The sequence below is a fragment of the Triticum aestivum genome, chromosome 7D (genome assembly GCF_018294505.1).
Source record: "Triticum aestivum cultivar Chinese Spring chromosome 7D, IWGSC CS RefSeq v2.1, whole genome shotgun sequence".
Classification (NCBI taxonomy): Eukaryota; Viridiplantae; Streptophyta; class Magnoliopsida; order Poales; family Poaceae; genus Triticum; species Triticum aestivum.
In genome coordinates this window covers 598,864,270-598,891,986 of record NC_057814.1, presented here as the reverse complement: position 1 = coordinate 598,891,986, position 27,717 = coordinate 598,864,270, and the positions used below count along the sequence as shown (strand labels likewise).

The 27,717-nt window shown below is 46.5% G+C and overlaps 2 protein-coding genes across 4 annotated transcripts; one reads left to right on the top strand and one right to left on the bottom strand.

The window, feature by feature from the left end:
• The first annotated feature begins 14,176 nt into the window (after positions 1 to 14,176).
• On the top strand, positions 14,177 to 19,961 carry LOC123164577 (disease resistance protein RGA5). 2 transcript variants are annotated; one of them, XM_044582108.1, is made up of 4 exons: positions 14,177 to 14,763; positions 14,865 to 15,263; positions 17,541 to 19,520; positions 19,600 to 19,961. In XM_044582108.1, exons 1-3 carry the CDS (start codon positions 14,330 to 14,332, stop codon positions 19,477 to 19,479), a joined length of 2,772 nt encoding a protein of 923 aa, XP_044438043.1. In that variant the 5' UTR covers positions 14,177 to 14,329; the 3' UTR covers positions 19,480 to 19,520; positions 19,600 to 19,961. The 2 variants fall into 2 exon arrangements, with proteins under 2 accessions (XP_044438043.1, XP_044438044.1); XM_044582109.1 differs by having other exon boundaries at positions 14,181 to 14,763; positions 17,541 to 19,507.
• Positions 19,962 to 23,109: 3,148 nt separating this feature from the next.
• Positions 23,110 to 26,439, bottom strand: LOC123165734 (B3 domain-containing protein Os03g0620400). Of its 2 annotated transcripts, none has more exons than XM_044583450.1 (7): positions 26,221 to 26,439; positions 25,939 to 26,093; positions 24,933 to 25,224; positions 24,652 to 24,842; positions 24,202 to 24,571; positions 23,902 to 24,092; positions 23,110 to 23,674 (listed from the first exon to the last, which is right to left on the bottom strand). In XM_044583450.1, exons 1-7 carry the CDS (start codon positions 26,243 to 26,245, stop codon positions 23,408 to 23,410), a joined length of 1,491 nt encoding a protein of 496 aa, XP_044439385.1. In that variant the 5' UTR covers positions 26,246 to 26,439; the 3' UTR covers positions 23,110 to 23,407. The 2 variants fall into 2 exon arrangements, with proteins under 2 accessions (XP_044439385.1, XP_044439386.1); XM_044583451.1 differs by having other exon boundaries at positions 24,202 to 24,556.
• Positions 26,440 to 27,717: the final 1,278 nt, after the last annotated feature.

The window sequence follows — 27,717 nt, the reverse complement described above, 5'->3', positions numbered from 1 at the left end:
CAACCAGCCAACTCGCCAACACTCCCTGGCCAAAAGGTTCCTTTATCGAGACTTCCAATTACTGGCAGCGGGAGTGGTTGTACATTACAGAGCCCCGCAGTAAAAAGTGGGTTGCTGCACCGACTTTCCGTCCTGGCCCACCGTCACAGCTTGCATCATGGGTCAACAAGGGGCTGGACTGGGGATCGGTTGATGAAGTGAGGACTTTACAAAGCCGCATCCGTACCCTCCTTGAGAGAGATATCGATCTCGTTAGTGTAATTCAAGTGATGTTAGTCCGCCGAACCCTACCCTGCCAGCGCAGGCCTCGCCGCATGTGGGAGTTTAATCCAGAAGGACCACAGACCCTCCAACACTTCTTCGGCGCCATACATGAAGGGATGTGGAAGTTATTTTTCGGGAAGCGGAAACATTGGCCGGATACCGCTGAGGACGCTGGCCTCCACTGTAATCTTCCGGATACCCCGGTAAGCACTTGGCTCTCGAATACTTTGCGGTCATGCATACAGTAATATGATACTGAGCAGGCTATCTTTTTCCAGGGCTGGATAAAGAAGGCGGAACTGATTATGTGTTCGGCCCCTCTGCCCGAGGGTCCAGCGAATCCTGTCCTAACAAGGATGCTGGCCCCAGCACCATACCAGATGCCGGAGAAGGAGGACGAGGCGGAGGACAAGAGGACCAAGGACGGCCTCTATTCCCAAGGGACCCCGGATTTTATGTCCGGAGGAATAAAAATCCCCTCGTCCGAAGACAAAAGTAAAGGGGGGCCACTATCTCTTTCCCTCCCAAGAAGAAGAGGGCCGCCTCCGAAGATTGGGAGAAGCAGGCTCCTAAGCGAGGCAAGATGCCTCTGGGAGGCGGCCCGGGCCCGGAGGACGTCGAAGCGCAGTCTCATGACGAGGAGGAGCCTCCGGCCCAATCGTAAGTGAACAAGGTTGTTCTAAACATGTCCTGTTCTTTTCATATGATGCCTGAAATATACATTTTTTGCAGCCCAGCACGCAATCCCCTTCAACAATCCTCTTCCTCGGGGGACCTTCTCCCAGAGATGATGGAAAGCGAGACGCCCCCACCGGCCTCTCCGTCCAATAGGGAAGACGATCTTGAGGTGTCGTCGCGGAGGGTCTCCCTCGACCAACAAGTGGTGCAAGGGATGACGAAGATGTTATACGAAGGTGGTACTTCGGCGGCCCAGGGTCCGGGGAACAACAATGAAGACCCCGAACAGTCCGGAATGCAGTCGGATACAAATAAACGGGTCCCTTCAAAGGGTGACCGTACTTCTGCGGCTGCCTCCGGAGATACAGAGGCGCCGGATATCTTGACGAACATGCTGCGGAGGCGTCCATTTCAGAGGAACATCGTACCTTACTGGGTACGGTGGTTGAAAAGGTCCTATCCGCGAAGAGCGGATTGAATGAGGCCTTTCCGAGCCTGCTGAGAGGCTTCGAGGTTTGTAATGTAACATGTGCAATTGTGTTTTATTCAGAAAATACACCTGTGTATAGACAGTAGCCCCTGAGACTCCGGTTGGCTTCCCATGGGAGGCGAACGGAGGATCAAGAAGAAATTTTTGAGGACTAATCTGATTAACTTTGAACACAGACTGCTTCCCCCCTGGCTACTTCCCGGACTGCGGACATTGCTGAACTACGACGGAAGCTTGATGTGGCCGGGGATGACATTACGTTGATCAATATGCGTCTTGACGAGTCGCAAGGTATGTATTCGGAGCAGTATCTGTACATACATTTTTCTGATATAAGCATGACGCTGGAAGCTGTACCTGGCTGCAGATGGTGCTGCCGCCGTTGAAATTCTTTGGGCTGAGCTAGCCCGGGCCAAGGAGCAGGCCCGGTGTAGTAATGCGGCTGCCGAGAAGGCATCGGCTGAGTTAGAAGCTTAACGGGCTGCTCGGCGGCAAGACGAGGAGAAGATATCCATGATGGCGCTTGAGCTAAAAAGTGCTGCCAGCCGCTGTGAGCTCCTTGAGAAGGAGAAAGAAGCCAAAATGGCTGAAATTGAAAAGGCTTTATGAGAAGCAAGAGAAGCGCGGTCTGAATCCAGAGCGGCCCGTGAGGAGATCCGGCAAGCTGGGGAGATTGTGGCTGGTAAGCCATTTTTGCTACAGGCTAAGTTCGGCGATCCGAACTATGCTCAACTAAACCAATTGTGGAGTTCTCCGGACGAGTTTTTAGACTTGCCGAAGAGTTCTTCCGATGCGGCGCAGTATTATCAGGCGCGAGAGGGGTACGCAACGGAGAAGCTTTTCTGGTCACAGTTCGGCGCCTCGAAGCGCCCCCTGTTGCTGAATGAGCAGATGCCCCAGTGGGCCGAGCTTCATAGGATATCCGGTGCTGCTATGAAGAACGTCATAATCCGGTTATGGCCACTTGAGCCTGTTCCGAATAGTTACTTTGGCTTGGTGCAGACGCTTGTTGACACAGTGCCGTGTATAGACGCTGTGAAGCGATCGGTGTGCATTGAGGGTGCAGGGATGGCTTTTGCCCAAGTCAAGACATTCTGGGGGAATATGAAGGCCATCGATGTTGCGGTGAAGAGTCCGCCCAAGGGCAAGGACCGCCACGAACCGGAGCATTATTTTGAAGATGTCCTAGTAGCCGCCCGCTTGATAGAGGGTCAATGCTCAAAAGACATGATGTTCGAGTGAGGTGTATAAGAATTGTTCGAGACAATTTTATAGTGAATCTATTTGTATATTGTGCTTGAAAGCTTGTTTTCCTCCTGTGCGGACGTTTTAATATAAACTGGAAGATTTCCAGTTGTCGGCTTTCAGCCCCCTTGTAGGAAGTACAGGGGTGTTCGAAAAAGCATATGATACTCTTGACCCAACGTCTTGGTCCGTAAAGTAGGTGTCAATGCGGCGAACCAAGCAACCAGACTATAGGGCGTTAACACTTTCACTTGGCCATAGGAGTTTTGTGGTGGGTCTACGACATAGCCCCTAGTATGTATGCGGCTTATTCATGCGATGCGTTTACATAATTGACCGGAAAAGAGGTCCTTCGTGTGACACGGAGGAATCGCTAGAGAATCCGATAAGTCATCGAGTGGTTGACCAGCTCTCGCCGCATCATGACAGTCTGTTTTCGGCTTTCTCTACTGAGGTGCGTCACCAGGTGAACCGGTAGCACAATCGCAGTAGTGCTCCCTTTACTACCCTAGCCGATAGAGCGGAACGTAGGATAGCAAACACATGAGCCGGGCAACCCAACTATTGACCCAAGACATGATTCGGAGCTGATGCATATAAGGCCAAACTCGCGACGCGGAAGTGCACTGTAAAAGCTGTTCGGACTTTGTTGGCAACTCATTTGTTCCCGTACCGAGCCCCTGGCAAGTTAAGCCGGGGTATGTTTGTGAAACAACCATGGGAGGTGTATTTATTTGCGAAAAGACGCGGGTAATTAATTCGGATAGTGTGAACTAGGACCTGAGCGATATGCCGATGATTAATTAATATATATGCCACGACCTCGGTCATTTGATATGCCCTGGGTCGAAGGCAGAGGAAAAAAGGCATGTTACAGGCTCTAAAAAAAGAGTGCGGTCTACAAAAGTTTATTTTGGACCTCCTGTCGCACGTCTGGGCCGCCTGTCCTCAGCGAGGGGAATCCTTGAAGGAAGTAGCCCCGTAGGTGAGTGTATGGATCCGAACTCTGATGGAGTCGGTCGTAAGTGTTTCTCCTTTACACTACCTGCTTTTAAGAAGTATTGTAAAAAGGAAGGTATATAAAAACGTTACCGGAATGTTTGCAGACTTATCCATATTGTGCTTCCGCCACTGCCCATGGTATCTTAAGTGCGTAGTTATGTATACGCGGTATAGCTTCATCGTGTATATGAGATGGGTGGCGGAAGCCGAACTGCTATGTCTGCTCCGGATTTGATCGATCTTCGGGGGGGAGTTGCTTCTGGCCCTCTGCATTTGGCTGTTGAACCATTCCGTCATCCCTATTGCTTTGCGGCCCCCTTCCCTTGTGTTCGGTGTTGAGCTTGCCGGCCTGCTTGAGGACCCAACAGCTTCTGTTGGTATGATTGGCTGGTTTATTCGGGTGGCCGTGTATCTGGCAGGGTCGGTCTAGTATCCTGTCTAGGTTGGATGGTCCGTCTCTGTTCGCCTTGAATGGCTTTTTCCGTTGACCGGGCTGGGGATTGCTGAATCCGGCTTTAACCGTTGTGTCGCGTGATCTATCGTTATCATTGCGACTGTTGTATTTGCTTCGTCGTGGCTTGCCATTGCCGCCTCGGGTTTTGGAAGTGCCCGAGTTGCTGGCGCTATTGCTTCTACGAGCGAGCCGGCTGTCTTCTCCCGCGCAAAAGCGGGTCATTAGAGCGGTAAGGGCTGTCATGGATCTAGGTCCTTCTTGACCGAGGTGGCGTGCAAGCCATTCATCCCAGACGCTGTGTTTGAAGGCCGCAAGGGCTTCCGCGTCCGGACAGTCGACGATTTGGTTCTTTTTAACTAAGAACATGGTCCAGAGCTTCCTTGCTGACTCTCCGGGCTGCTGGACAATATGACTTAGGTCATCGGCATCCGGTGGCCGGACATATGTTCCTTGGAAGTTGTTGCGAAAGGCGTCCTCCAAGTCCTCCCAGCTGCCAATAGAATTTTCTGGCAGACTGTTTAACCAGTACCGAGCTGGTCCTTTGAGTTTTAGTGGCAGGTATTTGATGGCGTGAAGGTCATCTCCGCGGGCCATGTGGATATGGAGGAGGAAGTCCTCAATCCATACCGCGGGATCCGTTGTTCCATCGTATGATTCGATATTCATGGGTTTGAACCTGTCTGGGAATTCATGCTCCATTACTTCATTTGTGAAGCACAGAGGGTGTGCGGCGCCTCTATGTTGGGCCACGCTGCGGCGTACCTCTGACGGAGTCCATTTGCGGTTTTCAGCCCGGGCGTGGCTAGGCTTGTCATGTCCGAATAGGTGGCCGTCGTCGCGTGTCGAGGTGTGTCCTTGCAAGCCGTAGATCGCTCTTGGGTATCCTGTTTTACTACGCCAGCCCTGTTGAAGGTTGTATGTACAACCTTGAGCTATTTTGTTCTTGCCTTTACGGCGAGGTGGGGCGGTCTGTAGTTCGGCTTGAGTTGCCGCTTTAACCGGACCAGGTTGTGGTCGACCTGCCGCATGATGCGATGATCGTACGAGCTCGAACACCTTATCGTCGCCCTGGGGTAGCGATCTATGCTTCGGGTAGCTTTTGGCTGGGCTACCAAGGCCGTATTTTTTGGCGGCTAGGACTTCGATCCATCTATCATTAAGCAGATCTTGGTCAGCTTGAAGCTGCTGCTGCTTCTTCTTCAGGCTCCTTGCAGTGGCTATTAGTTGGCGCTTTAAGCGCTCCTACTCGCGAGGTTCCTCAGGCACGATGAAATCTTTGGCGCCGAGGCTCACCTCATCCTCAGAGAGCGGAAGGTAATTGTCATCCTCCGAATCTTCGTGCGTGGCCTGTTTACCGGGGCTATCCTGCCCATCGTCCCGTTCATCATTAATTGTATCAACGGGGTCTTCGTTGTCTTTGGGGTCATTGTCCATGCCGTCAATATTCTCGGAGTCGTAATCAAGTGTTTCGGTCGAATCCTCGACTGTTGCTATGAAGTGGGTGCCGGGTCGGAAGCAAAATTCTCCATCGTCAGCCCCTAGCTCGAGCCGGATATAGCTCGGTTGAGAATCCTCCGCCAATGATAGGTTTTTTAATGAGTTTAGCATGTCGCCCAAAGGCGAGTGCTGGAAGATGTCTGGGGCGCTGAATTCGAAGATCGATAAACGATCAAGCCCGGCGTCCGCGGGCTCGCGTGGTTCGGAACCTACAGCCGGAGATGAGTCCGGCGTTCCGGTGGCATAGGCATCGAGTGAGACCAGGTCCATGTGCAGCTCCAACGCCGTGGAATCTGCGGCCTCCATGGTGGGGTTAATCTTCCCATCATTGGATGACGCGGCCTGCTCCGGCTCTAGGGCCAGAGCGGTTACAGGAGCGATCTCCAGGATGCGGCCCGATGACAGATTTAGGTCATGATCATCGGGGTGATCGGGAGCGGCTACCGTGGTATCGAATCCGGCGAAGATCAAGTCTCCACGGATGTCCGCGACGTAGTTCAAGCTCCCGAATCTGACCTGATGGCCAGGGGCGTAGCTTTCGATCTGCTCCAGATGTCCAAATGAGTTGGCCCGCAGTGCGAAGCCGCCGAACACGAAGATCTGTCCGGGGAGGAAAGTTTCTCCGCAGACAGCGTCGTTATTGACGATTGAAGGAGCCATCAAACCTTTCAGTGACAGCACAACGGAACTCTCAATGAAAGCACCAATGTCGGTGTCAAAACCGGCGGATCTCGGGTAGGGGGTCCCCAACTGTGCATCTAAGGTTGATGGTAACAGGAGACAGGGGACACGATGTTTACCCAGGTTCGGGCCCTCTTGATGGAGGTAATACCCTACGTCCTGCTTCATTGGTATTGATGAATATGAGTATTACAAGAGTTGATCTACCACGAGATCGTAATGGCTAAACCCTAGAAGTCTAGCCTGTATGACTACGGTATTGAATATCCCCTATTCGGACTACGCCCTCACGTTTATATAGACACCGGTGGGATCTAGGGTTACATAGAGTCGGTTACATAAGATGGAATCTTCATAGTTGTTCGCCAAGCTTGCCTTCCACGCCAAGGAGAGTCCTATCCGGACACCGGTGTAGTCTTCGGTCTTCGTATCTTCACAGCCCATCAGTCCGGCCCATAGATAACAGGCCGGACGCCCGAGGACCCCTTAGTCCAGGACTCCCTCAGTGGTTAATATTTACCATGCTAGATGTGTTATTCTCAAGATGAGTGTTTATTCACTTTTCATTGCACGAGAGTAAGGCAAAGGTATTAGGGATGCCAAGTCCTGAAATGCAAAATAATTGAATTTACTTTATGTTGTCAAATGATAAATTCCTTGGAAAGTGTTGGTATAGAGGGCAACCGTGGATATAGCTAGCCATGGAAAGTGAAAGTATGGTGGAAAATTGAATGAACTTTATTTTCTCTTTGGGAACCGCCTATGATATATCTATGCATGGAAAGTATTGGGAACTCTAAGTCATTTTCGTTGGTGGGATGGATACACCTCCCAAAATGTTTTTATCTCTAAGTTTTTTTGCTTTGAGCCCTGGCACCTCTACAAATCCCTACTTCCCTCTGCGAAGGGCCTTTCTTTTACTTTACGCAATTTTTATTTTGAGTCTCCATCTTCTCTTATAAAAGCACCAAAGAGGCAATATGATCGTACTTAAGTATTGGGTGTAGCTAATATTCGAGTGTGTTTCATGAATGGATCAATGTTTGAGCATGATGGGCTGGGGATAACTTATTTTAGCATTGATATTTTGAAGACACGGTTGCTTTTTGATATGCTTGAGTATCTAAATTATCATGTCAAAACTAGACTATTGTTTTGAACAACTAAAAGTCCAAATGTCCATGCTATAAAGAAAAGAATATGATATGACATGATAGACAACATTCCACATCAAAAATTATGTTTTTATCACTTACCTACAAGAGGACGAGTAGGAGTTAAGCTTGGGGATGCTGATACATCTTCAACATATCTATAATTTTTTATTGTTCCATGCTGTTATATTATCAATCTTGGATGTTTTATAATCATTTTATAGTCATTTTATATCATTTTTTGGTACTAACCTATTGACATAGTGCCAAGTGCCAGTTCATGTTTTTTCCGTGTTTTTTACATCGCAGAAAATCAATATCAGACGAAGTCCAAATGCCCCAAAACTTTACGAAGAATTTTTATGGGCCAGAAGGAACACAACGGGCCCTGGCTGCGCCTGGGGGGTGCCCCGAGGGGGCACAACCCACCAGGGCGTGCCAGGAGGCCCAGGCGCGCCCTGGTGGGTTGTGCCCACCTCGGGTGCCCCCGGACCGCCTCTTTGCTCTATAAATACCCCAAAAATTCCAGAACCCTAGGGGAGTCGACGAAATATTCATCCAGCCACCGCAGAGTCCAGAACCACCAGATCCAATCTAGACACCATCTCGGATGGGGTTCAGCACCTCCATTGGTGCCTCTCCGATGATGCGTGAGTAGTTCTTTGTAGACCTTCGGGTCCGTAGTTAGTAGCTAGATGGCTTCATCTCTCTCTCTCTTGATTCTCAATACAATGGTCTCTTGGAGATCCATATGATGTAACTCTTTTGCGGTGTGTTTGTTGGGATCCGATGAACTTTGAGTTTATGATCATGCCATTTCTAGCTTGTTGGCCACAACAAGGGAAACAAAAGAAGAGTGGGATCGGGTGCGACATTCAATACGCTCTTCAAAGGTCAAAAGTGATATAATAGAGACCATGAATTACATATTATCTCTTAGTTATTTTGATCTTCCCCACCACCTAAGAAGCTGCTTATTGTACCTGGCTCTGTTTCCTGAAGACCAATTGATTGAAAGGCAGCGGTTGGTACGCAGATGGATTTCTGAAGGCTTTATCCATGGAGAAAGTGGACAAGATCTCATGGAATTAGGAGAGGAATATTTTCACCAGCTTGTGAACAGAAGTCTAATACAGCCCAACTACATAGGGTATGATGGCAAGGCAAAGTATTGCCGAGTCCATGACACCATCCTTGATTTCCTAATTGACAAATCCTCCGAAGAGAACATGTGTACTGTCCTAAAGAAACAATGCAAGTCTTAAATAGGTGTGTCCAGCAAGGATTGATGACTTAAAACACAAAATAAAACAAGCAAAGACGCATATCATACAAGAGGCTCCAAGCAAAACACTTAACATGTGACGAATAAAAATATAGTTTCGAGTAAAATACCGATGGTCGTTGGAAGAAAGCGGGGATGCCACTCGGGGGCATCCCCAAGCTTAATCGGTTGCTCATTTTTGGATAATAGCTTGGGATGCCTGGGCATCCCAAAGCTTAGGCTCTTCAATCCTTCCTTCATCCATCATAAGATAACCCAAAACTTGAAAACTTCAATCACACAAAACTCAACAAAACCTTCGTGAGATCCGTTAGTATAAGAATAATAAATCACTACTATAAGTATTGTATCAAACCAATTCATATTTTGTTTTTGTATTATATCTACTGTATTCCAACTTTTCTATGGCAAAAACTCATCAAAGAAAACCATAGAGCCATCAAAATAAGCACACAACACAAAGAAAACAGAATCTGTCAAAACAGAACAATCTGTAGCAATCTGACTATTTCGAATACTTATGTAGCTCCAAAAATTCTGAAAAATTAGGACGACCTGAGCAGTTTGTATATTGATCTACTGCAAGTGGAATAGGTATTTTATCGCTCTCTGGTAAAAAATGAAAATTAATTTCGCGAGCGTAAAAGTTTCTGTTTTATCAGCAAGATCAAAGAACTAACACCCAAGAAGATCCTAAAGGATTTACTTGGCACAAACACTAATTGAAACACAAAAAACACAATCATAATAGTAGCATAATTGTGCTAACACACAAAAACAGGAAGCAAAAATAAAAAGGAAAATTTATTCATTGGATTGCCTCCCAACAAGCGCTGTAGTTTTACGCCCTTAGCTAGGCACAAAGCAAGGATCTAAGTTTTGTCATCTTTGGTTCGAGATCCATAAGATGCCCTCATGATTGATTCATAAGGTGGCTTAATTCTAGTTCTAGGGAAGTGTTCCATACCCTTCCTCAAAGGAAGTTGGAACTTAATATTGCCTTCTTTCATATCAATCACGGCACCAATAGTGCGTAAAAACGGTCTACCAAGAATAATTGGACACGACGGATTGCAATCATTATCAAGAACAATAAAATCTATGGGCACATAGTTTCTATTTGCAAGAATAAGAACATCATTAATTCTTCCCATAGGCTTTTTAATAGTAGAATCCGCCAAATGCAAATTGAAAAAACATTCTTCAAGATTAGTAAGACCAAGCACATCACATAAAGATTTCGGAATTGTAGAAACACTAGCACCCAAGTCACACAAAGCAAAACACTCATAATTTTTAATCTTGACTTTGATTGTAGGTTCCCATTCACCATGCATTTTTTTAGGAATTGAAACTTCTAGTTCCAATTTTTCTTCAAGAGCTTTCATCATAGCATCAACAATATGTTTAGTAAAAGCTTTATTTTGTTCATAAGCATGGGGTGAATTTATCACGGATTGCAACAAAGAAATACAATCAATCAAAGAGCAAGTATCATAATTAAAGTCTTTGTAATCCAAAAGAGTGGGCAAATCACTAGTGAAAGTTTTGTCCTCTCCAAACCCACTTTCATCAATTTTCTCAACAAGATTTTCACCCTCCGAAATATTGGGACGCCCTCTACCTAAAGTTGACTCTTCTCCAGTCCCTTTTTCATCAATCTTAACTTTACTAAACAAGGAATCAATAGAGGAAACACCAATCATTTTAAGATCTTCATCACTTTTGCCTTTTAACGAGATTGATTTAGCGGCCATTTGATTTACGAAGGTAGCTTGTGCATCAGATATTTTTCCTAGCAAACTTTCAGCAAAAGCATACTTAGATTGGAGATTGCAAACTTCTCTACTGATATCATCAAGTTGTTTTGTAATAGCATCAAGCACAACGGAGTGCTCCTTAAGTTCTTCAGTAAAATACTTATTATGCTCAAATTGTGTAGTCATATATTCCTTAGTACTTTTCTCAATTTCAAGCAAAATATTTGGGTAAGGAACATCATAATATTTTCTTTGAGGCATCATGACTACGCAAACAAGTCTGCACACAACAACAGATCCAACAAGAAAACGGCGAACGAAAAAGAGGGGTGAATAAAACGGTAATTTTTTTGAAGTGGGGGAGAGGAAAATGAGAGGCAAATGGCAAATAATGTAAATTGCGAGGAGATGAGATTTGTGATTAGGAACCTGGTATATGTTGAAGATCCTCCCCGGCAACGGCGCCATAAATTCCTTTTGATGTCGCTTGAAGCTACGTCGGTATTTCCCCAAAGAGGAAGGGATGATGCACCACAGCGGCGGTAGGTATTTTCCTCAGATATGAAACCAAGGTTATCGAGCCAGTAGGAGAACCAAGCAACACAACGTAAACAGCCCCTGCACACAGATACCAAATCCTCGCAACTCGACGTGTTGGGTTGTCAATCCCTTTCGGGGTACGGCGCCTCAGTGGCAAACGGACGTGAGATAAATTTGTAGTAAATTGATAGATCGAACGCTAAATAAAATAAATATAGAAAAATTGCAGCAAGGTATTTTTGTATTTTTGGTTTAATAGATCTGAAAATAAATGCAAGGGAAAAGTAGATCGCAAAGGCAAATGTATGAGAAAGAAGACCCGGGAGCCATAGGTTTCACTAGTGGCTTCTCTCGAGAAAAATAGCAAACGATGGGTAAACAAATTACCGTTGGGCAATTGATAGAACTTCAAATAATTATGACGATATCCAGGCAATGATCATTATATAGGCATCACATCCAAGATTAGTAGACCGACTCCTGCCTGGATCTGCTACTATTACTTCACACATCGACCGTTATCCAGCATGCATCTAGTGTATTAAGTTCATGGAGAAACGGAGTAATGAAATAAGAACGATGACATGATGTAGACAAGATCTATCTATGTAGAGATAGACCCCATCGTTTTATCCTTAGTAGCAACGATACATACGTGACGTTTCCCTTTCTGTCACTGGGATCAAGCACCGTAAGATCGAACCCACTACAAAGCACCTCTTCCCATTACAAGATAAATAGATCAAGTTGGCCAAACAAAACCCAAATATAGGAGAAGACATACGAGGCTATAAGCAATCATGCATATAAGAGATCAAAGAAACTCAAATAACTTTCATGGATATAAAAAGATAGATCTGATCATAAACTCAAAGTTCATCGGATCCCAACAAACACACCGCAAAAGAGTTACATCATATGGATCTCCAAAAGACCATTATATTGAGAATCAAGAGAGAGAGAGATGAAGCCATCTAGCTACTAACTACGGACACGAAGGTCAACAAAGAACTACTCACGCATCATCGGAGATGCACCAATGGAGGTGGTGAACCCCATCCGAGATGGTGTCTAGATTGAATCTGGTGGTTCTAGACTCTGCGGCGGCTGGATGAATATTTCGTCGACTCCCCTAGGGTTCTGGGATTTTTGGGGTATTTATAAAGCAAAGAGGCGGTCCGGGGGCACCCCCCCCCCTCAAGGCGCAGCCAGGGCCCATTGTGTTCCTTCTGGCCCATAAAAATTCTCCGTAAAGTTTCGGGGCATTTGGACTCCGTCTGATATTGATTTTCTATGATGTAAAAAAACATGGAAAAAACAGCAACTGGCACTTGGCACTATGTCAATAGGTTAGTACCAAAAAATGATATAAAATAACTATAAAATGATTATAAAAATCCAAGATTGATAATATAACAGCATGGAACAAATTATAGATACGTTGGAGACGTATCAGGGATGGGAGGCTAGAAGAGGATGAGCCCCCCTGGCATGCTCGGATTAAAAAAGGACGCCCGCCGTCATGGACACATGGGCCCGCGGTCTGTGTTCATCATTAACAAAGACGCGGAAGATAGTTGACCGGCCGCCAAATGGGTCCGAGACACCGAGCGAACATGTGGCCTGTCCGCCTCGCGTCCGCGCCGACATATTTCTAACCCAAATTTGGGTCGAAAATGAATCCGTATGGACATGTTTTGGGAATGGGTCATCACGTTGTGACTGGTATTTTTATCCACGACGACCTAAACGAACGTGGGCAGATGAAATGGGTAGCTGCGTTGGAGATGCTCTTAACCAAGCAAAGTAGTTGCTGAGGCAGGTAGTCGGACTGAGCAAAGTAATTGTTACGGCAGGCAGTCGGGACGGGGACCGAGCAAAGTAATTGGTGAGGCAGGTAGTCAGGACAAGACTGTAGAAAGATTCCATGCTTTAGGGCATCTTCAACAGGTTTTATGTTAGACTTGTTGGTAAAATTTTCATGTCATCAACCCACAAGCTATTATACAACTACTCAAATATAGGTTGTATCTAAGTTATTCAATAGATGGTGAGAAAATAAATGTGATTGCTCTCTGTTCCCCCTTGGAGTTTGTGCAAAGGTTATTGATTAATCTACATACTCTCTCTGTCTGGTTTATTAGGCCCAAAGACAACTTTGGCAAGACTAAGACACTGCTGAAAAGAGGCGTGTGAAAATTAGAGCTTAAACGGACCAATCAGTGAGCTTCAATCTAGCTTAGAGTAAATGAAAAAATAATGAGTTGTTTGCTCGCAGCGCTTGCATGCAGAGCTTTAACTGCGCACACACACGAAACGAGGTACATCATGTAGCGGGTTGGGTGGCTGAAACGGGGAGTATCATATACTACGGTATCATGATATGATATCACACCCTCTCTTTTCTCATTTAATTATGTGTCACGTTATCTAAAAAGTCTAATTGGCATACAAGATACCGCTTATGATACTATTATTACGACTAGCCTAATGAAACGGCATGCAAGCACATGCAAACCCCATAACTACGCAGAGGAAACAAGGCGCACAACATCGGAATAGGAAAAGAAATACGCCAGCCATTGGTGCTCTTTGTATGTAACTCTTTGTATGTTTAGCATTATTGCGTAAGACTGGTTGTAATGGTAGTATCATAAATGGTATCATGTATGCCAACTAGATTTTTTAGATGATGTGGCACATAATTAAATAAGAAAAGAGAGGGTGTGGTATCATATCATGATATCGTATCATATTAAATGTTGTACTAGTTTGTATCATGATATCGTATCCAACAATAGAGACAGATTTCAGTGATTGGCCCTCTTTCTCATTCAGCCACTTGACAAGTTCATATGCATGATACTAGTATATGATACTCTCCATTACCACTAACCTAATATTTTCGAACGGGCTTGGTGGCCAACGGGCCCTTTAAACCCGGACGGAGGGACTACAACTTTGCTCTCTCTCCCTATTTATTATATGCCACATCATTACTATGTCTTAGGTGATAAATTTATCAACACCTATTTTATAATTGTTGAAGATGTCTTATAGTATCTTGAGCAGTACAAGTAGCACATGTATCCCTGCAAAGCTGTCTCCGTGTATACTACGTGAATCTCTTTTCTCAAAAGTAGTGTAGTACCCTACCGTGTTTCATTAGTCTTGTCGGCTCCATAGACAAAGGATTCTTTTTTCCCGTGCTTGCCATCGCCATCGCCATCTGCAAGCCCAAATCAACACACACCAGAGAGAGAGAGAGAGAGAGCAACAATGGCGGAAGTTCTGGTGAGCGCATCCACAGGGGCAATGGGTTCCCTCCTGCGGAAGTTGGGAGCTATGTTGACGGATGAATACAAGCTGCTCAAGAACGTCCGTGGGGACATCAAGTTCCTCAAGGACGAGCTGGAGGTCATGTGCGCGTTCCTCCTCAAGATGTCAGATGTGGAGGAGCCTGACGAACCAACAAAGTTGCGTGTGACGGCGGTGCGGGAGATGTCCTATAAGATAGAGGACAACATAGACAAGTTCATGGTCCTCGTGGAACAGGAACACGGGTCCTCCTGTTCCGAGGCGGCTCATGGCGTCGCCAAGCTCATGGACAAGTGCAAGAACTTGCTGCCGGACATCAAGACCCGCCGCAGGATCGCCAAGGAGGTCAAAGACATCAAGAAACAAATTAAGGATGTCAGCGACAGGTTTTCAAGGTACCAGATCTGGTTCTCTTTACAGTACTATTAGTACCTACCATCAGATTTGCGACTGAGCTGATGCTTGCATCCATCTATCCGATTTGTTGCCATTCAAGGTACAAGATTGACGAGCCCTCCTCCTCTATGCCGGCAAAAGACAAGGTCGACCCTCGACTTCGTGCAGTCTACAAAGACGCCACAGAGCTCGTCGGAATTGATGGACCAAAGGATGAACTTGTCAAGTGGCTGAATGAGAAAGAGGGCCAATCACTGAAATCTGTCTCTATTGTTGGATATGGAGGGTTGGGCAAGACCACGCTCGCCAACCAGATCCGGGTCAACCTTGGAGCGACCTTCGACTGCGGGGCTTTTGTCTCGATTTCACGCAAGCCTGACATGAAGGCGATATTAAGATCTATATTATCACAAATCACCAAGAAAGACGATGCTTGCTCTAGATTAGATGATATACAACTCATCATCGACAAGATTCGAGAGTTCCTCCAAGACACAAGGTATGTATGTGAGATCTGCTACAAAGTAACATTGCTTAATTAGCTCATGTACAATCCGTTGCCTAGAATTTTGCTAATGAAGATTGCTTTGTGTGATTTACATTCGTTCTCAACTTGTATGACCGCGTTTAAAATTTAAAGTCATTGTTTTTTGCAACTTATGTCGATCTGTTCACTATAAGATATAGCTAAAATCTGTATGCCGATTTCTGGCGCCACACATCTTCTAAGGACCCAAAGCACTTGCATGCGCAGACCACTGTTACTGGATACTCTTGGTTGTTAAATCTTGCTCTTTTTTGTTTGCCTCCTATGGAAATGTTTTTTCCCATTATATTGCGACCAAATTGTATCTAAGAGCAACTCCAACGTGTCGACGGAGTTTTTGTTCGCTTTTTGTCCGTCTGGATCGGCCGAGCGGACGGGCATGTTCGGTTTTGCCATTGGGTGCGTGGGTACGCCCAATACGGCCTACGCACTAGTCCGCATGGGCATTTAAAAAAACTTAAAAAGCTTAAAATAATTAAACATAAATAAAAATGCATATTAAAACCGGTCAAAGTCCACATAATTAAACATAAAGCTTTAATAAAAAAACTGTCGTGCCCCAGCCTGCAGCCCTAGGCGTCGTCCTCGTCGTCGGAGCGGGTGAGATCGAAGAATGCTGCTGGCTCAGACCACGGGAAGGCCTGCTGGTAGGCCTCGAACGCCGCATGCTGCTGCGGTGGCTTTGCCTGGCGTCGCGCGCGCCTCCTCCTCCTCGCACGCCCAACGAAGCCGGTGCTCCTCCTCCTCGGGCTCCCGATGCATGCGCACCTGGTCGTCCTCCCGTTCCTCCTCCAGCGTGTGGTCCTTCCACGCCGCGAGGTAGGCCGCCTCATCCTCCATCGCGCCCAGCCAAACGGGCGGCGCACTCACCCACTCCCGGACGACGCCTTTCCATTGGTAGACGCTGGTGGGCACGGTGGTGCCGGCGCTCGCGCGGTTGGTAACGATGGGGCCGGTGGTGGTGGCGGGTAGACGCTGTCGCTGGCAGCTGACAGCTACAGTGCGTCCTCGAGGCCAGGCCACCAGGAGTCCTCGGGCTGGGACTCCTCGATGGCGCGCTGGGTCACCTCCTCGAACGCCTTGAGGAACGCCGCCTCTTCCTTCTCACCCTACTGCTTGACCACCGGCGGTGGCGGTGGAGGGCGTGCTTCGAGCTGGACGGTGCCGCGGCAGCACATATCGTGCTCGGTGGTGAACCAGACATCCCAGTTAGGGGAGTCTGGCGCGTAGGCGGGGTCGCAGCGCTGCTCCGACGTAAGGAGAGCACGCCCAGCTCGGATCTCCTTGACTCGTGCACGCTCGGACCACGGCACGGACGGCACCGAAATGCGGTGGGGGTCGAGGTGCCAGCCGTGGGGGAGGTTCACGTCCGGCCACGACAGCGGGACACGGTACTCCCTGTGGTACTGCACGGTCCCGTGGCGCTGTCGCCCTCCCGTCCCATGATGCCGACACCAATGTTCACCCCTTCGTCTGCGGCCTCACCGGTCGTTGCGATGAGCCGGCCTCGTGGTCGTGCTTCCCCTTGCCCTTGCCTTTGCCGAAGAAGCCCATGATGACTAGGGTTTTCTGTCGCTGGCGAGGGAGCGGATGTGGACTGGAGTGGGAGGAGAAGTGGATGAGGCCGGCCCCGCCGCACCCTTGCAATTAAAAAGGACGTGGTTTGGACGCTTCTAGTCACTGTCATGCGGGCCCGAGGTAGGTGGGCTGCATTGACTACGACTGCGGTGGTAGTTGGTTGGCCGACACGCGGGCCTGAGGCGAACACGCAGCATGTCCGTCTCGTGTTCGTGTGGACGCAAATCAGGTGCAAATTTGGGTTGGAAATGCGTCCACGTGGACACCGAGCGGACGTGATTTGGGTTTGCGTCCGCGTGTTGGGCTGGCATTTTTGTCCATTTCGAGTCAAACGGACACGCGCGGACCAAATGTGTCGGCGCGTTGGAGTTGCTTGTACCTAGTACTATGTGGTGAGTTGTCATCTTTGGGTTTCTTCCCCATTTGTAGTTATGTATTAATGTGAGATGCTATGAGGATTTCACTTATCGTACAAGTATGTTTTAGATAATGACATATTTATTGATGTTAGACAATTACATCAAGGTGTTTTATATCTAGGATGCACACAGATGTGATGTGACATTGTTTCGGGATTTTACGTTACTTGATAGGTATTACTATAAATATCTAATGAGCTCTAATGCGTATGTTCATAAAACTGTGTTGCAGGTACTTCATCATAATTGATGATATATGGGAGTTAGGAACATGGGAAACTTTGAAATGTGCATTTGTCAAGAATACATTGGGCAGCAGAATAATTATCACAACACGTATAGTTGATGTTGCCAAATCTTGCTCTCCTTCTAGTGAAGATCTTGTCTATGAGATGAAACCACTCAGTGAGGCTGACTCAAAGAAATTGTTTTTCAAGAGGATATTTGGTTGTGAAGAAAGCTGTCCTGATAGCTTGAAAGAAGCTGCCAATGATATTTTGAAAAAATGCCGTGGTCTACCTCTGGCCATCAACGCCATTTCTAGCTTGTTGGCCACAACAAGGGAAACAAAAGAAGAGTGGGATCGTGTGCGACATTCAATACGCTCTTCAAAGGCCAAAAGTGATATAATAGAGACCATGAATTACATATTATCTCTTAGTTATTTTGATCTTCCCCACCACCTAAGAAGCTGCTTATTGTACCTGGCTCTGTTTCCTGAAGACCAATTGATTGAAAGGCAGCGGTTGGTACGCAGATGGATTTCTGAAGGCTTTATCCATGGAGAAAGTGGACAAGATCTCATGGAATTAGGAGAGGAATATTTTCACCAGCTTGTGAACAGAAGTCTAATACAGCCCGACAACATAGGGTATGACGGCAAGGCAAAGTATTGCCGAGTCCATGACACCATCCTTGATTTCCTAATCGACAAATCCTCCGAAGAGAACATGTGTACCGTCCTAAAGAAACAATGCAAGCCTAATGGCATAGTTCGTCGGCTCTCTCTAATGGGGAATGAGGATGAAGAAACCGTGGAGCAATTGGATCTGTCACACGCTCGGTCAATCACTGCTTTTAGGGATATCAAGCTATTGCCTTCGCTTGGGAGGTCAAAATGCTTGCGCGTGCTAGACTTGCAAGCCTGCAATCAGTTGGAAAATCATCATATCAAGGACATTGAAAGACTCTATCAGCTGAGATACTTGGATATCTCTTTTACAGGAATCACGGAGCTTCCCAGGCAAATTGGGGAGTTGCTGTATCTAGAGACGCTAGTTACATCCTATAGATTACGTGAGCTTCCTGAAAGCACAAGTCGGCTACAACGACTGGCACGTTTGTTTGTTGACCCCGGTTGTAAGCTTCCAGATGGGTTGGGAAACTTGATAAACTTGCAAGAGCTTGATTGGGTTGATGCCTTGCAGTTGAAGCATGTGGAAGAGCTCGGCAAACTAACAAATCTGAGAAAGCTGAGGATTAAATTGGACACTGATGGGATAGAAGGCAACAAATTAGAACAGTCCAAGGAAAAGCTGGTGTCCTCTCTCTGTAAACTGGACGAATGCGGCCTCCGTTCCCTGAGTATTGGTTATTATCTGAGAGAAAAGGATGGAGAAGAGCCGTTCCTCCCTCCTTTGGGTTGTATCCAGGAGGTTTCTGTATATGGACAAGATATCAGCCGGATTAGCAGATGGCTCGCGTCACTTCCCAACCTACACATGTTGTTTTTCGACTATGTGAAGATAGAGCAGCAGGATATTGAGATGATTGGATTGATACCCAATCTGATCGATTTGTCACTGTCTTTACGCAAAACAGACGACGCTGGGCGGCTCATCATCAGGCGTGAAGGATTTCAACATTTGCATAGTTTTCGGGTTTACGATACTCGTATGGGAGTTTTAATGTTTGAACCGGGGGCTATGCCGAGGCTCAAGGAGCTTAAACTCCATAACTTCATCGAAAAGCCCGAATCTGGTGCGGTCGATTTCGACTTTGGCATCCAACGCCTCTCCAGCCTTGCTCGCCTCACTGTCAGCTTATTCTGCGTTGGCTCGACGGCGGCAGAAGTAGAGGCTACGGAGGATGCTTTCAAGAGCATGGCCGAGGCGAACCCCAACCGTCCAATACTGGAGATGATAAGAGTTAATCCGCACCGCATGTTCTGAGACGAGCAAATAGATATGGCAGGCTCAGGTACTATTAACAGGTTTGTACTTTTTGTCTTGGTGAGCAGTAGATCAAAAGATGTGCATATGCTTCATTCTTTTTCCGGTCATCTATTTCAGCTACGACGCCGGCCGTCAAGTCCTAGATGCCTAAACCGAGATGCGCCTTTGGTTATGGAGCCCAAGTCGCGTACTCTGATTGGATGCTGCAGCAAATAAAGCTCCACATTTCTATTCGGGCTACTCCCTCTTTGTCTCAAAGCTGGTGTACTCTTGTGATTTGTGTTGCGCAACTGATACTTCTGTATATGTCTGCAAGTATCACGAATTAGTGGAACGACTAGGAATAAGTAAGACAAGTATCACGAATTCAGAGTGGGATGCAATTTTTTCTTTTCTTTTTGGTAAGACGGTAACATGCTTTTGGGCATAAGTAGATTGTCATTTGAGTATACTATGATAGCAGATTGTCTCTCCGAGTATTTTTTCCATTAATATTTGTGTATTCTTAGATTGAGACTTTGATATGTAGCCCAGATTTCTGTTGTTAGGAAAGACGTACCGTGTAGCTTATCAGAAGAAAAGATCTGGCGTGCATCTATATTCTATAACCTGTATGCAGTAATAACATCATTAGATTGTTCCCTGCAAAAAATACATCATTAGATTGTTAAATATAATTGAACCTTTTGTTGTCTTTTTTTTAACATGCACGTGGCTGTCAAAGATGCGTATTAAAAGACTGTCAGCATGTTTATTGTGAGTCTTGGTATGAATATTGGTCTGTCCTGATTCATCCATTTTGCCTGGCAACATTTTCTATACAAAAATGTAATTTGAATTAACATGCAGACGGCTGTCAAAGATATACTAATGTACATCAAAGACCACGTCAATGCGTAGACAGATTTGTGTTTACAAACTAGGCGGGTAGTGGGAAAGGATCCCATATATGTTGAATTGTTGATTATCCACTTTTACTAGAAACGGATCCACATAGTAAAAGCATCTCCAGCCGTTCGGCCCCTAGGGGCTTGAAATAGCGCCGCCTGGGTGTCAACCGGCGGTAAATTCACCATGGGGGGCTCGGGTTCCCAGCCGACCCCCCAAGTTCGCCCCAGACAGCCTTATTTGAAATTAAAATTCGGCTAAATTTTGACGAAAATGACACGAATTAGGACCAAATTCAGGCGGTTTTCATTCATTTGTACAAATTTAAAAGACATAATTAAAAAACTAAAAAAAACTACGCCGCTGGCGCCACCCCGAGCCTAATGCATGCCGAGGAGGCAGTAGAAGGCGGTGTAGTCGCCGCCGTTGTCGTCGTCATCCTTGCTGCAGCCCTGTCCTGGGTTGCCGAGGTGGACGGGGTTGGATGGCGCCGGCGCCTCGTCGTCGCTATCATCGAGGATGACGACGCCATCCTCGTCCCGGCCGCGGCGCCGAGCGTCGATCTCCTCGAGGGCGCGGCGCTGGTGCTCCATTTCCTCCCGGACGTAGTCGTCTCGCGCCCACTACAGGTCGGTCTCCAGGTCGGCGGCCATGTCGATGTGCAACATTTTCCTCTTATAGCAACCGACCATTGTAACCCTAGGTACCCCGGTATCTACATAAGCCGTTGGGGTTAGGCCGTATATAGGACAACTTAGAGATACACGATCTCGAGGTAGATCAACAATGTACTCGTTACTTCCCAATCAATACAACAAAAGTAGGACGTAGGGTTTTAACTCTTCGAGAGGGCCTGAACCTGGGTAAAACATCATATCCCCTTGTTTATGTTACCATTGTTCCAAGGCTACCAGATCAGGACCCCGTACCCGAGATTTGCTGGATTTAGCTCCATCACTTGGTCGATAGCATAGCCGGATTGGATCTGCCACCGCGCCGCTGCGGATGAGCTGACATGCCACTGCGCCATCTCGGATGGGACGGTCTGTCACTACACCGCCATGAATGGGCTGATATGCCACTGCACCTCCACCTTTTGACGGAGATTAGGTCGACGACAGTCACATGTGAAGAAGTGTTCAAGAGTCGGCGTGCTCGCCGAGGTGAACATTGTGGCGGTGGTGCTAGGGTTTGGCATGGGATCAGGGAAGGAAAGGAAAATGGAAGGAAAATGAATATGTGGTACACAAAGAGAAGGAAGAGGGTGCGCCCCTAGGTACTCACTGAAACTGCCTACAAACTGCTAGAGGCGGTTTCGTAGTACACACCGCCTCCAATCTTTCCTGCAGGTGGTTTCAGATTTCCAACCGTCGTCAGAGCTTTTTATATGAAAAAAATAACCACTTTGGTGTGGGTATTACAGGCAGCTTTGTTATGTTTGGCCACAACCGTTTTTGAGGCCCGCTATTGATGCTTGTTTTTGTACTAGTGCGTTTTTCATAATTCGAAAGAACTTTTTTCCAGAATCTAAACTAAAGTGATCTTCTCACGAAGCCGGCACTTGGAGGAGCTTTCTTAGGCCGTTGGATTGTTCAAAGCTTGTGAATGAAATGAGTTGCCAATGAATGGGAAGGCAAGGAAAAAAGAGGCAATTCAAGATCATGCTATGAAATACATTGGTCTAGGGAGGAGAGTCAACAAGATTGAGGTTGAAAATCAAACAGTGAGATGATGGAAATGAGAGCACAGATGCAGAATCGTACTCCATCCGCTCAAATTATTTATCTTATATTTCTCTAGATACGGAACGTGTCTAAATACATCCGTATTTAAAGAAATCTAAGACAAATAATTAGGACGGGTACTCCATCCGCTCAAATTATTTAAGTCAAACAATAATTATTTGTATTTGAGATAGTGACTAAATGTATGCCATGTGGCTTGAATTTAATAGCAATAAATTTTGTTACGAGTTATTTGTAGCTCTTCTAAAGGAAAATCAGGGGGTGCTCTGCTTCCTCTGCTTTGCTCTGCTTCGGACGCACCTTTGTTACAGCGTACGCTCTCCGGCTGAGAAGTTCCCTCTTCTTCCTCGACGCCGCCGCCTTGCCGTTGCCGTAGCCCCTCCGACGCCTCACATCCCCCCAGCCCTCCGCCTCGCCGCATCCGACTTCAACGCCGGCCGCATCGCGTCACCATCTCCTGCGGCGATCTCGCACATTGGTTCTCGAGGTACGACTGCTCTCTGTCGTCCAGCCAACTAATCCTACCCTAATCAATCAATGGAGATCAGTGCTTGTCCAAGATGCCTGTTGAATGTGAGAAAGACTGCTCAGACGCCTTTGCAACTCTGAATGTTGGTCGACAGTCTTGCCAAATACTTACAGTAGAAATTTTATACGATGTGATGAGCTGCTCACTAGAGAGAGACAGACCTATTACTGTTGCTGCATTTTTACATGGAACCTGCTTTCCATGTGGGGTATAAGGAGAAGGGAAAACACTTTGATTCTAGTTTCAGTTTTTTTGCATTTAAAATTTGGCGGATGTTTTGATTTAAAATTTGACAGATGGAAACATCATCTGGGACCCTTTCTTCTGCTCTTTTTTGTGAACGCAGACTTGAATGCTCTTTTGCTTCTTCTTTTTTTTGAGTCGAATGCTCTTTTGCGCATCTACTTATAACAAGTTCATGTCATCTTGCGCAATATCACTATTCATGTGGTACCTTTGCAACAGTTTTGACTGAAAAAAATGACGCATCCTAGTCCCAGCTGAAGAAGCATCACATGGGAGTAGGAAACACAACACAACAGGATTTTTTGTCACCTCACTAGAGAGAGAGAGAGAGAGACATGGTGGAAATCCGAATCATCACTAGTTAGTTATAGGAAGTTGCTCATGCGGTGGCTGCTAAACAAGCAGCAACACAGGGATCAGCAACAATAGCACAGGAGTCAGCACTAGTGTGGGGTCCATCACCGTCAGTTAGCTACAGATTCTGTCTAGCATCAGGTCATTCTTGAGTCAAACTCTCTCATGGCGCCGGTATATCCGACTTGCGGATGACATGGACCTTCATCGTGAGACTGCTCCTGTCCGTCAGTTCGAAGAGGCAGATGTCATCTTCCTCCAGCCCGACATCCGAGATGAATTTCGGCCAGGATCTGTCGATCCACCAAGTTTTGTTAGATTTCCTCAAGCCCAACCTGCAGTCCCAATCCCTCTCGTCGCCCTCCAGCAGGAGGCGGAGACGTCCTGGCTGGGTCAGCAGACATGCCGAAGCATAGTCCTTGCCCAAGTACTGTCCACGAGCGCGACAGAGTGTCAGATATGACGATCAGCCTCGGATCAATGATTCATTCGGCAAAATGTAGAAAAGTGCACATTAGACAGCAAGTTTTTTGGGTGAGAAATGGATTATGTGAGTTCCGCGACGCAATCACAAAAGTAGTGGGGTCTCAAGATTTTCATGACAAAATGAAAAACCGACTACAGATTATACGTAGTGGTCGTGGTATCTGAACTCACCAGAGAAGGAGCGGTAGCAACATCACTGGAGGTAATCACTTTCACAAACACAGGACATTCGGAACCAATTGCCCGAACTCTCCCTTGGACTTTTGCTTCCTGTTGGCTATGTAGAGGGGACCCGGTTGATATGTAATTGTTGCACCTAGGAGCTTGTAAACCGGCTTCGTTCGACTCGCGAGCTTGGAGTCCTGCAAAACATTCCATGCTTCCTTATGGTGTTCACACAATGACCACAAGTCATCCAAAATGTGGTGAAATGAAAGGAATGCACATATATGGCAGCTGCATTGCTCTGACCTGATTTAGCCCAACCGAAGGATGTTGAAGCCATATTCTGAGCTTGTGCACGACGGCCTTCTCTGGAAACGTCTGAAGAGTTTCCCATGTCAAACCAAGTTTTCTCACAACCGCTTGGGTCAAGGACAAGAACTTCGAGCCGGGCTTTCCCCTTGCTTCTGAAGACGAGGAGGTCGTTGTCTTGCATGCGGTGACCATCTACAAAATGACTCAACCCAGATTGGAGGATTACTTGATCGTCACCATGCTTGCTTGCGCCAACAACGTATATCATGTCGTTGCTATGGGCTTTGAGCTGAATGGGAGCTTCAGTTATCCCCTCTTTGAAACTGTCCAAAAGCATCAAGGGTATGTACTGCAAGAACACAAGCTAGAGTTTATTAATAGCCTATGGATCGGTCGGAGTCACAGACACAAGCAGGAAATTATGTGGGGAAGGATGTAACTTACAACATGGCAGTCCCCGTTGGCATTCCTTTTGTTCACAGCTGCCACATGCAGACGAAATTCAGACCTCATGCTGCTCTGAGCTAGTTCTAGCACTTTCTTCTCTTGTTCATGGCTTAGCCTGGTCCCGGGGAATGCGGTATAGTCAATGTTGATTGATGTCTGAACATGTGCAGGATCAGGCACCACTTGTTCTGCGCATCACGAAAAAAGAGTGCTATAACTATCAGAGAAGCATCACCAAAAGCAAGCACTCACGACTTGAAGGTCCTAACTGACTTCACCATTCAGCACATGACGATCACGAGGAGGTGGTGGAGAAGAGTTGTCGTGACCGGATGAACCGGATATGTGAACCTCGAAGCTGGAGTTCCCACGGTACACGAACCGGATGGAGTAGTTTTGCTCTATGTGATGCGCCTCGACAAAGTCGTGCCATCCAGACCTGAGAACAATGTCACCAAACTCCCAACCGATTTTAACAGGGTAGCTGCGGCCATTAGGAGCTTCAAGTTGGATCTTGTCGAACTCGGTGATCAAGTTCCTCAGATGGCTCGCAACCGGCGGCCGTATGCGCTGTCCAAGGACAAAGGAAGGTACACTTGGTTATTTAGAGACATATGTTTCACTGGTTGTGGGAAATTCAGACAGAAAGAATTCATGTTGCAGGATTACTGTAAAATGAACACTTTGATGGTGCAGAAAGCTGAGAGCAATGATCTTAAGTGGCAAGTGGATCTTACTTAGCTTGATTTATCTCAAGCACAGGAATAACAATCTAACCTTGACAATCAATTATCTTACACATTCAGAGGTCAAATACTTTGATATCTCCACTACTCTGTATTCCTGCCAAAAGGTGAATACTTTTTTTGCAAAAAAAATATGGGTAACATGTCCCTGGTTCAGTTCACCCTTAGATTCTACTAGTTCAAACAATATATCCGGTAAAATTTTGGGGCTTGAGGAATCTGGACACATTGGACATATCAAGAAGAAACTCTTTATTAGGATCAGACAAATTTTAGGGGCTCCATATTTGCCATCTACTTACATTGCAGGTAAAATTCTAGTTTATGTATGTGAACTGAACTTAAAGATGTTTAACCCGTGAGCTGAGCTGAAATCCCAGAGAAAGGAAATAACGCCCGTCTCCTGATAGTGATGGACTGGTAAATCTGAACTTTGCCAAGAATGAAAAGCATCAGGTTATTCTCCATCACGACAGAGTACAGAGAGACAGACAGACATTGGAATGACGGGAGGAAGGAAGCGACGGTGAACCCGTACCATATGGTCCGCGAAATCGTCGCCGGCGACGAGGGAGAAGTGCCTCGGGCGGTCGCCGGCGTGGCTCCAGTAGCAGTGCAGCCTCCACCACTCGCATTCCTCGCAGCCGTCCGCCCCGCACTCGCAGCCCTCCACGTCGCAGCCCTCGCCGCAGCCTGACAGCCAGCCCGCGCAAGCAAGCAGACAGCCATGAGGAATGGGAAGAGAGAAGAAAAGAGGGGCGTTTCTTGCTAACCAACAGGACGAACGCTTGCCCGGCGGGGAACCATGGAGCGGCCGTACCTTCGTTAACGCCGTCCATGTCCATCTGCCGGCGGCCGGCGCCGCCGCCGCCGTGGAGAGTGGAGACTGAGTGAGTGAGTCAACCCCGGCCGGCGGCCGGCCCGGCGTGGGAGCAGTCCTTGGGGTTGATCGTTTTGGGCAATTGGTGGGGAGGGTAAAGCTGCTGCTGCACGCGGCGCGGCGAGCCGGAAGAGGAAACGAGGCACGTGACCGCTAGTACTCTACTGTGTGTATCTCCTCCCTCTTCAATTATTTACCCACCCAAAGTACCCAACGCCCAACGGCTGTAAAATCACAAGTAGATAGGCATCAATCCTACTCTACTGGTGCCTACAATAGATGCTAGTAATAGGAACACCTTCTCATTTATGTTTCAAAATATGTTTGGTTTGGCTTGCACTCATGTTTCACTCTGGCCAGTCCGGCTCGTAATGCATTTCATTCATTTTAGGGAAAAGATATTTTCAAAACAAATGTGAAAAATCCACGAGTTTCGGAAAACGGTATTGAAAGTTCGGGGCGGGTTCGGATCGTACGGGTTCCGTTTGGCCGGTTCTTTATATGTCATTATTATCATGTTTTCGAACAAAAAAAGGGAGGTTTGGATGAAAAGGCAACTTTTTGTAAAATGAAGGACATTTCTTCTACTACTCTTCTTATAAAAGAGTAGATTTTTTCAGAAACACTATAAATGAAAATTATTGAGTTCCATTTTTAGAAATACAAAATCCAATAGTTTGGGTCGGGTTCGGGTGGTATGGGTTGGGATTGAAAGGTTTCCGTATTGGGTTCGTGTGGCGTGGATTTTTCTTTGCGTCATGTGATGTAAAAAGGAGCATAACCGATTGAATGTTTATGCGATTATGAGTACAAGTTTAGGTTTTGTCTTGAAGAAGGGAGATATTGGATGGAAAGCAACCTTTTCTATTTATTTTTATGAATGAGACCTTTAGCACCGAAATTTAGGGTGTGTCATGCCCCGCGGTAAAGCTGGGCATGGGCAGCTTGGACTGAAAGCCCGACATTAGGGATGGGCTCGACCTCGCTTTTCTACCCAAAAAAGTGAAATGAGGGATTATTTTCAGAGAAATAGGTGTAATGATTCATCTGACCTAAAAAAAGGGTGTAATGATTCATTAATTTGCCACAATATGATTTATTTAGTTTGAAATACAAAAGTTGTCTTATACCATATTGCTCGGTTGGACAGGTGTCAGGCCCGGCTTCGCATTTTTAGATCAAAACTCGGCCCCGTCCTTGTTTCTAACAAAACCTATCAATGTATTAGGTAATATATGAGGCCACTTGCTCCGCGCCTAAAGCATGGCATCTTCAATGAGCTTCGGCCTCAACTTTCTCCTCGAGAAAGAGTGAAATGGGGATTTTGTGTTTTTAGAAACATAGTTGTAATGGATCATTAATTTTTCCTATGATGATTCATTTTGTATTTAAATATGGAATAATTGTTTGCCATGTTACTCGGCTAAAAATGTCCCA

Coding starts and splice junctions, on each gene's coding strand:
- LOC123165734 (XM_044583450.1), bottom strand. CDS start 26,245: ATGGACATGGACGGCGTTAACGAAG. Junction 26,094..26,220: donor CATGGACGGCGTTAACGAAG/GTACGGCCGCTC, acceptor GCTGGCTGTCAG/GCTGCGGCGAGGGCTGCGAC. Junction 24,843..24,932: donor TGATCGTCATGTGCTGAATG/GTGAAGTCAGTT, acceptor CGTGATGCGCAG/AACAAGTGGTGCCTGATCCT.
- LOC123164577 (XM_044582108.1), top strand. CDS start 14,330: ATGGCGGAAGTTCTGGTGAGCGCATCCACAGGGGCAATGGGTTCCCTC. Junction 14,764..14,864: donor GTCAGCGACAGGTTTTCAAG/GTACCAGATCTG, acceptor TTGCCATTCAAG/GTACAAGATTGACGAGCCCT. Junction 15,264..17,540: donor GAGTTCCTCCAAGACACAAG/GTATGTATGTGA, acceptor ACTGTGTTGCAG/GTACTTCATCATAATTGATG.